Source organism: Carcharhinus amblyrhynchos, chromosome 11 (assembly GCF_965287045.1).
Source record: "Carcharhinus amblyrhynchos chromosome 11, sCarAmb.v2.hapA, whole genome shotgun sequence".
Lineage (NCBI taxonomy): Eukaryota > Metazoa > Chordata > Chondrichthyes > Carcharhiniformes > Carcharhinidae > Carcharhinus > Carcharhinus amblyrhynchos.
This window is the reverse complement of record NC_137334.1, coordinates 51,952,038-51,962,158: the sequence shown is the minus strand read 5'-3', so window position 1 is coordinate 51,962,158 and position 10,121 is coordinate 51,952,038. Positions and strand designations below refer to the sequence as shown.

The 10,121-nt window shown below is 40.4% G+C and overlaps 1 protein-coding gene across 2 annotated transcripts in view; it reads right to left on the bottom strand.

Annotated features, from left to right (window-relative positions):
* Positions 1–3,639: 3,639 nt before the first annotated feature.
* Positions 3,640–10,121, bottom strand: part of LOC145350132 (G protein-activated inward rectifier potassium channel 1) — a 207,727-nt gene continuing 201,245 nt past the window's right edge. For both annotated transcript variants that reach the window (XM_080199089.1, XM_080199090.1), the window contains one exon: positions 3,640–7,939. In XM_080199089.1, coding sequence (XP_080055215.1) covers positions 7,344–7,939 — 596 coding nt within the window. In that variant the 3' untranslated portion in view covers positions 3,640–7,343. The remainder of the gene's footprint in view (positions 7,940–10,121) is intronic.

Below are 10,121 nucleotides of genomic sequence, written 5' to 3'. Positions count from 1 at the left end.
GGACCAGAACTGCACACAGTACTCCAAGTGCGGCCGCACCAGAGTTGTGTACAGTGTACACAGTGTAATGATGTCAATCAATTGGTTTAAGATGTTGGTTCTGAAATGCTCTTACTAAAAGCACTGTGGGTATATCTACACCACAATGAAGTCATTTTCTGGTTTCAAGAAGTCCTTGATAAGGTACCCTTGTGGATTTTTGTATGGCTGTGGCAGGCGAATGTGTGGAATGGGTATTCATTCTGTGCAGCCAAGTATCTGTTCATGAGAGGCCGCAATGGAGCCTGCAGTGATACAGTCACTGCCTCAAATGTGGGTTTTGTTCAAAAACTTAGCTGTGATCCAGCAAGATTCTGAGGGGTTAATATTAGGCAGTGGGAAAAGGAGGCAACCGGGGGGGGGGGGGGGGGGGGGGGGGAGCAGCTGCTAGGCAGGAACAGAGAGCATGGTTCTTCATGGAGCATCTCCTGACTGTCTCAGTGATGTTGCCTTATGTGTGATATCTACCTGGTAGCACATCATTCACCTGCTATTGTGCCATCTGATCTCGTGTGCAGTAATTTTTCAGAATCTCCTGCATCATCTGGTGTGGGACTGTCGGTGAGAAGAGTTGCTCCAACCACCTGCACTATTGTAGGCTTTCAAGGGAGGGAGGCCCTGGGTCACTGATGCATGCTGTGTGTGGGGCGAGTTAAGGGCAGGCTGGACTGAGTTCAGGATTTCTCTATGAGACCAAGACTAGGCCAGACTGTGACTGCATAATTGGTACAAGTATACAGGGGTGCAGATGGCCTTTGTGCATGGGTTTATATCAAACTTAAAGCTCTGCACTGTGTGAGGGCACAGAGAAGTGCATCATTTTAACACAGGTGCCTGAAACCAACATGAATGGAGTTACCTGCAACACCTTAGAAACTGTATGAAGGTGGTTTGCCGATGCTTCCCCATCCCGGGGTGGGGAGGGGGAATGCCCCAAGGTCACCCTCTTCCCTTCAACTCGAACCCCACTTGCCGCAGCTGAGACACACAAATCCCCCAAGCAAAGCAAAGCAGTTTAAAAATGTTTACTTACCACCTTGCTCTCCCTTGGATGCCTTGCTGAAAAGCAACATCAAATGACGTCTGCGTGACTTCCAGCAGAGAGAGAGGATGCATGGCAAGATGCTTCTGCATGGGCCATCTGGCCTGCCAATGACATTGAAATCAATGGTTTTACATTTTAATCAGGTTCCCACCCACTACAGGCCTGCAAAGTGGGAGGGCAAGGTGGGTGAATCCTGACTGCCTTGACATACTTCAGGAATCCCAATTTTTGGCCGACATCGCATTTAGATTCCCGCAGGCCAACTGGCGAGGCTAGAGAGTCCTGTCAGTGCGTTTGGGTGAAGTGCCTATCATGGTTTGCAAGCTGTGAGATGTGGAGTGAAGTTTGCAACATTGTTATTTGTGTAAGGGTCAAGTGAGGTTTTGAATGTTACGAATGAATCATGCTTGCAGAGAGTTGGTTGGCAAATGAAGGGTAGGTAGTTGTGTGATGCTAGTAGTTCCTTTATGAGGATAGGGCATTTGAAGATGCATTCACTGAACTTGACTACTCACATCAGTCATTAAATTTCTTCCTGCACTGCATACAGATTCTTGCAGCTACACTCTTACATTAACAAGGATGACTATTTGCTGCCACTGCCGGCTCTGCGCCTGTTTGCGGAGCCTCCTGCAGCAAGGCCTTCAGTTATGCATCAGAGCAAGTTGGAACATGCTTTCTGCCCTGTTGTTCCACTTTCAGCCTTTGTTTTGCCCACACTTTTTATTGCAAGCAGTTCCAGCACCTGTTCCAATCAGAATGCAGGCTGGTTTAAAGTATGCAGGCTAGTTTTAAGTGGTGCCTGTCCCACACAAATACGGGTCCCTGCTGAGACATGCAGCCACTCAGCAAATGCAATTAGAACTGGGTTGCATTTTATAATCACCTAAGTTAGCGGGCGGCAAAAGATTGCACACTGCTTGCATTGCAGTGATTGAGGGCATAGGTTAACTGTGCACAGGGATTCTAGTGCCCATTTCTGGGCCTTAACCAGTTTTCCTCCCCTAGCCACTAAGACTATAAGTCTAATCTCTTTAATGAAATGCACTAAAAACTGATTTTAAGTGATGATCAGCGAAGGAAGTTTCTTGTTTGAAAGACATGCCTGATCCAGGTCAGTAAAATTATTTGTTTCCTTTCTCTTTAAAGTGAATTTTAATTACAGGTGTATTGAAGACTGGTGAAATGCAAAACTTTAAAATCTCAAACCTGACCCCAAACTCACCCATTTTGAGAGGCAGGACAGGCTTTTGTTTAACTTCCCTTATCAGTCTATACCAGAAACCCAGCTACTCAAGGAGAATGTGGCTTGCTTTGGCACTGATGGTGGGTTAGGAGGAGCCAAATGGTACATCAAAGAATCCACACCATAGCATTCCTACAGTGCAGGAGGCCCATCGAGTCTGCACTGACTCTCCAAAACAGCATCTTACCCAGGCCCATCACATCTTCTGGGGCTTGAGCAATTACCTTGGAGTCAGGGTTTGGACCCCACTAGATTGCACCCCTCAACCTTCCACAGGCTCAGATTAGCATTGCAGGCTCCTTACCAATGACTGCAACAAGTTTAGGAGTGCTCCATGCCCAACCGGAAGCCAAGCCTATCAATCAGACTAACTTCCAGATAAGGCTCTTGTCAGAAAAACACACATTGTGGAGTTAAAACCCACTACTTACAGGTTTACCATCTGAAATTCCATATTTTCATCCACCTTGGAAGACCTGATCCTCAATGTCAAATTTCTGGGTGAGGGGATGCGGGTGGTCGACACAATGAAATCTGCAAGCTACTGCCAAAACTTTTCTATAGATGAATAGATACGTCATTGCTCAACGCACTAAGAGTTGTATTTACAGCTTTGGCATCTATCAGCTGAATACTCAAAAGCGGGGAGCTGTCCTCTGCAGGCAAAATATCCAGGCATTGTACCTTACTTGAATTAGGCATAAAATTAATAAATTAACTTAGTTCCTAATGTATTAGCTTATTTAAGTTTGTTGAAACCTTGTATCTTTAATCCATTTTAAAAGTGCCGATTGGGAGGTAATACATTTTTATGTCTGACCTGAGAAAACAAACATTTGTAAGTATTCCAGTACCTTTCAGATCGTAGCTCACATCTTACTGAACTGCTAATCTGCCTGACACGTGTGAAAACCAATATGTTATAATATCCTACCCAATCACCAAATATCAGTCAGCATAGTAGTGTGTTAAATCAACTCCCCATTGACAAATTTTCAATATTGTTCAATCATGTTTACTGTTTCCCAGTTATTCTGGAAAGAAGTTTACATCAGTGAAAATTAAAATCCAACAAGGAAGATTCAAGAAATAAGAATAGTATGTAAATAGCAAATGTTAGAAATGTACACTTTATTCACAGAGTATCTGATAGCATAATCACAGGATTAGACACAAAGATATATACTTAAAACTGAATGAAGCAACACCTGAAAAAAAAGTTGTGCAATATATTTTATGAAATTCATTACTGATAAAACATTTTGCAAGAAATATATTTTTAGTACACAAAGGTGTAGTCACCTTTAAAACTTTTGGTTCAAACAAAAAAATTTTTTTCAAAAATTTTTAACTTAAGTACATATTTTTTATCAATTGTTGATTTTTCAATATTTTCGTTTGAACAGTCAGTTCCATTGATGTGCCTGGGATGCATTACTTAACACAACTGTTTGTGTGAACTGGATTAAAATAATATCAATACAGCGGAAAGTGGAATCTATTTAGTAGATTTGTGCAAATCTCATTTGTCTGGTTGTTATGATATCCAGTAAAAGCAGTTGAGGAAGGCTGCCTTTTTCCTTTCAGCTTTTAATGGTTGGTGTTTTCCCAGAGATGCAACTGTTATTGGCATGAAACCCAAAAGGCATGGGATAGAGAATATGAAAGTGGGAAGCCAGCACCAGGAGCCAGAGAGATCAGGCATCAACTTAAATCCATGCCTGAAGAATGCCAGTGGGAGACCAAACTCAGAGCTAGAAAACATGAAACAGAAGATCTAGACTCAAGAGCTGGGGAATATTGGGTAGGGTTCAATGACTGATAATTAAATGACACCAGGCAAAGTACCATGAACATTGAGAACAAAAGACTAGGAAGTGGAGCTGGAAGGAGTACTGAAGGAATGGCCCTGAAATTTTGCAGCTGTAACAAGTGGAGCCCTAAAGAAATAGTGGAACAATGTCATGTTCAGAGGGTTTTTGCTGTTCTCCCATTGATATTTCAGTAGGAAACCAGTAGAATACTTGCAGAAATTCTTGGACTATATAAAACTGTTTTCAAACTTGTATGAGTGCAAGAGATTGCAGCCAATGTTTGCTCAGACAGCTGATTACACTGTACAAAATATCTTGTTCAGGCAGAGTTGAATTATTCAGTTTAGCCAATTGCCGAGACTGACAGCGTTCACAACTGATTTGGAACAATATCCAGTGACTAACTAGCTTTAAATGTTTTGTTCGATTATTTTCATTATTTCACTTGATGATTAATCCAAACGAGTTGTCAGTGATTCTTTTCAAAGATTCCTGTACTTTAACTAAATTACCACAGCAAGAAACATATTTACCTTTTCTCATTGAATAAAAACTGTTCCTAAATTAGGGTAATCCTACAATTTATGTTAGTTGATTTTAGCCAAGGCAGCCTTGGGTGGGGAAAATGAACCAAGGCTATTGAACTTACACAATGACCTCTCCTAGAACGTGCATGTGTGGACATTATGGTTGGAAATCCTGTTAAAATTCACCATCCAGGTTCAAACACAAAGGAGAAAATTTTGGCAATGGATAATAGCTTCAAACAAGTGATAGTGGCTGGATCATCGAGACCAATCAAGCACTTTTCCTGATTTCCTCTGACTTAATATTAGAAGATGAGAAGCTGAACGTTAATTGCTTGTTTTATACTATTATTCAAATTCCCAATTACCCTAAAATGGTTAATATAGTATCCAAAACAGCAAAATGGATCACAATTATTTGTACCTATGAAATATGTTTATTAAGTGCAGCTAATGATGATTCACTCTATAAAGGAATTAAATTACAGAACTGCATCGGAAATAATAAGAAATACTGTTATATGATCGTGATAGTTAATAATTGAACATGATAGTGAACAGAAAACAAGTAGCTTTAATCCTACAAATGAAAGCCAATGTTTTACATGGTCACCCTTCCTAGCAGGCTGAAGATTTAACCTAGTCTTTGACAAATCAGGACACTCAAAACTTAATATTTTTTTCATCCTCTACTAAATATTTCAGGTTCTGTGAGCAGATTAAGCTCTTGCTTAATTTATCAGTTTCTTGAAAGTACCTGCTTCTCTTGCTTTTACTTTACGTCTATTCCTGGACAGATAATGCTCGGGATTCTCCAGCCGTTCACACTGTTGTGATTCTTCGGTCGTGCTGCAGTGAATGGCAATTTGGCTGAACACTAAATTCTCCATCCCCACTGGCAGTGCGGCGTGAACAGCCGGAGAACTCCGACTAATGTATTTTTACTCTTTCAGCAACCATCTTTATTTGTAAAATAGTAAAATTTAATAAGCAATGATTCTTCGTGCAACTTCTAGCATCTGTTTGAGAAGTATAAATTTCCCTAAAAGCACATTGTTGTATAAACTTCCATTTATAAATATTCTTTGTAAAACATACCATTCCCCAGGTAGACTGACTTTTGTGTGCACAATGACACTCAAACTGTTTTCAGTTTACCTTGCTACAGGAGTTGAACAGAATACATCATAAAATGTGATCCCTCTAATTTTGAGACTTCAGTTTGATGATGAAAACACTCGTTTAGGCCTCATGTTACGAATCTACCTTAAATCTAAAGATACAATCTCAGTAAATAATCTATTATCATTGTGCAACTGTAATTCATTACAACAATTTTAGTAAACTGGAACATAAATAGGGTTACAATGTGAACAATTAATGTTGGAGGGGAGAAATAAAGACACAAGTGATTAAAACAAAATGTCTTCCCTGTTTTAGACAAAAGACAATCCATCTTTGATGGAAGCAAAAGAAGATTACTTAGATAACCACATTCATATACATTAGTATTGTTGAAACTAGTTTCACTATTTTGCATAGTAGCTAAAGACTTTAAAATATATTTTAACAAAAGTCTGATGCAAAAGCTATCATACATTATTGACAAAGGACACTGTAGTCTGTAAAAATGAAAGCATAAAACAGTTGAAAAATTTAATATAGTTTCAGCTAAAAACTGAGGCTGCAGTAGGAATAAATACAAGTATTCCATATTCCCTTAGTAATTCAAATAAACTTATGTTTATACACAAAGTCTGCATGCCTGAAGATGCTCCTAGTTTGGTAACATGTTTGACTTTATACAGTTCATAGTATGACGCAGGCTGAAGTAAAATAGTGTTATCTGAGATGATTAAACACAGACCTGCTGTGCAGTCTTGTTACCATAAAACATCTTTACCATTTCCTCATTCTTACTGCTGCCAGCACCTCCATCTTCACTTTCTGCATACACTCCAAAAAAGCAATATTTCAAAACAAAGCAAAAAAAATGTGAGGCCAATAAAACACAAAACAGGAAGATATCAGATTATTTAAGGCTAAAACGTTCTGATAAGAGCTCTGTCTGCTCTGTATTGCCTATAGCCTTCTCTAATTTTTGTAAGCAAAACATGCATTGAAAAGGACTAGTTTAAAGAGAACATATTATAATTTGACATACATAAGTTTCGAAGATAATAATCATCTTAAATTTTAATTTAAAGCGTGAAATCAATCCTCAAAAAATATCTACTCTCCTTTAGGAACACACTCTGCTGGACTTTTAAGATCCTATTCTGTAATACATTTTATGAGGCATAGCAAAACCTCTTTATATATATATTTTTTTGCTACTACTGAATAAATACAAATTTAAAGTGAATCATGCCATAAAACTATATGCAAGAGTTGCACATCATTATTGCATGCTATTTGTGAAACTACATGCTGGCCAATGGTAATATTACAATGAACGTAAAATGGTTGAGGTCTTGTATCAAAGCAATAAACATTACATTTCACTACAGCTGGTAAATTAACATCTCAGAATGCATGTAGTGCTAATGAAACTTTGCCCTATTTTGTAAATATTAAATGCAGTATATTTGTTCCATTAATCTTTGAAAATTACAGTAGAATTGTCTTTGATCAAAAATTAGATTTTAGTGTCCATCAAAAAGTTCCTGAAGTTACGTAAAACGATCTGAATTCATTTTTCTCAGTTTGGGAGGAAGATTTCCCTCAATCCTTGAACCACCCGCTAATCTCTGTAGCTTTGGCGGGAGCTCTGCCACAGATTGGCTCATTACGTCAGAGTTCACCTTACTGGTCTTTGGCACCAGTTTTTCCTCGGAATTTCCGGGAACTGAGCTGATTCGGTGGAGCTTCATTGGCAGGTCTCCCATATTGAATCCTTTTTCTGAGGTGGTAGAACTCATTCTCAGTAATTTTTTTGGTAAGTCTTCCCTCCCTGTGATCCTCTGCAGTTTGAGTGGTATCCTGGTACTTAGGTCATCCAGACTATCGAAACAGTCCACAGAATCATTTCTATCTGGCATTGTGCCCCTGCTGTTGTTAACAGCTGGGGCCATCAAAGGAGAGGTCATAAACAGCATTTCCTCTTGTTCTTTCACACTGTACGGTGGTGTTGGAATTTCAAATGTTGCATGAAATTGAGAGTAATCTACTTTGAAGAATCCTTCTTCCAGAGAAATAACTGGGAAAAAACGGTTACCCCAAAGAACTTCATCTTCTGTGTATGATGTTCTTGCTTGGCATGTCATACCTAGGAGGGAAAATACAAATGTAAATAAATAATTATGTCAGAATTTAAACTCGACATGATCTGATCATACACGATCCTTAAAATTCGCTAGGTGGATAATTGATAACCTTTATTTGAGTCAAAAATCAGGCACCTAATTAACATTCCATCGTCTATCTTATGTCAATCAATTGGAAACAGAACCTCAGGTTGTTGCAGGCCTCCTCCCCACAAGTAGTATCAATCACAAAACTCAATCCCTGCTGAACACATCACTGGTATGTAAATCTATTCCACACAGATGTAAAGAGCTGATACATTGGGCAGAATGTAATCCAGGTGGTCGGGGACTTGCCTGCCACCTGACAAGCTGGTGAGAGCCCCATAGATTCTACACTAGGGAATATTAAGTGTCAATCAGCTGTGTGAGTGGTCACTGTTAGACCTTCTCCAGAATTAGGGATCCTGGTGGCAGAAATCCCACCCCTGAGACTTTCCAACCAGAGCATGGCAGGTCTCCGATGCAAACAGTGCCATCAGGAGAGGTGGTAGCTGTTGGCAATGCACCCAGCAAAAGCCCAGGATCAATGAGGGACCTCAGGTTAAAGGTGAGGACATTATGGGGGTTGCCAGATTGGAGTCACAAGAGAGGAAGGAAGGAAGAGGGTAGCCTTCAAGGTCCCCCTCCCCCAACCCCCTGATGCCATGTCCCTTGATCAGGCAATATGCTTTTGAATGAGGGAACCTCCCCTGGGAACCCACAAGCATATATGACAAGGGTTTGCTTTATGGTATTTCCACGTGGCAAGTCCCTGGCCTGCTGTTGGTTGAATTCCAATGGTGAGAAAGTGAGGCCCTTAAGCTGGCATTAATTTCTCACACATCAGCCTCTATTAGCATCTGGAGAGGAAGGCTGCCTGCTAGCCTTCTAGCCCCAGACTTACTCGGGCAGAGTTGGAAAGACAGTAGGGGTCCCCCCCGATGCCCTCACACGAGATTAAATAATTCCTGCCTCTAAACTCGCTGACAGTGGTCATTAAACAAAGCCCAATATCTGTATTAACGGAAGTGGTGCAATCCTTAATTGAAATATCGCTGCTCACTCGGGAAAGTAACCCGTACTGGATGGATGCACCTTAGGTTATGTGGGAAGTGCAGCTGGAAATTTCAGAGGATCGTGACACAATTTTCTAATCCTCCTCAGTAATGGGAATGGTGCCAGAGAACTGGAGGGCTGTAAATGTAACATACTTACTTAAAAAAGGGGACGGGTAAACCCAGCAATTTACAGGTCAGTTAATCTAGTGACACTGGTGGGAAAATTGTTTTAGGCAATAATCCACAAGAACACAAGAGTTTGGATCAGGGGTAGGCCATTCAGCCCCCAAGCCTGCTCATCATCTGATAAAATCATAGCTGATAAAACCATAGCTGATATAATTGAGGCCTCAGGTCCACTTTCCTGTCTGCCACTATGATCATCAACTTCCTTGTTGACCAAAACGCCATTTAACTCAGTCTGGAGTATGTTCAATGATCCAGCCTCCACTGCTCTCTGTGAAAGAGAATTCCTCAGACTAAAGTCTCTCTCTCTTGAAAGAGAGAGAGAAAGTCCTCCTAATTGGTCTTAACTGGGAGACCCCTAATTTTTAAACTGTGTTCCCTAGTTCTAGACTTTTCTATAAGCGGAAATGTCCTCTCACTATCCACCCTGTCAGGTCCCCTCAGGATCTTAGCCTGGGATTTGATGGCCCCTCCCACCTGGTGGGATATTACGGTCCCGCTGAAATCAACGGCAATTTAAGTAGCCCATTGCATTCACTGGCGGGGGTGGATCCATATGTTGTACGCAGGTCGTCAGAGCCTGCCCTTAATTTTTGAGAAAGATTTCTTCTCACTCTACTAAGCTTCCACGGGTATGTCCCAAAGCTGCTTAATCTTTTCTTGTAAGGTAACCCATTCATCCCTGGAATCAGTCAAGTGAACATCTCTAAACTGCTCCTACTGCAGTTATACTCTCAAGTAAGGAAACCAAAACTCCAGATCCTGGCCAAAATTAATTGACATTTGGAAAAAAAAGGGCTAATAAATGAAAGTCAACACAGATAAAATCAAAATTATGTTTGACTAAGTTATTTGATAAAATAATGGCGAGGACTGTTGAGGATAGTGCAGTTGATATTGCGAATAGGGATTTTCATAT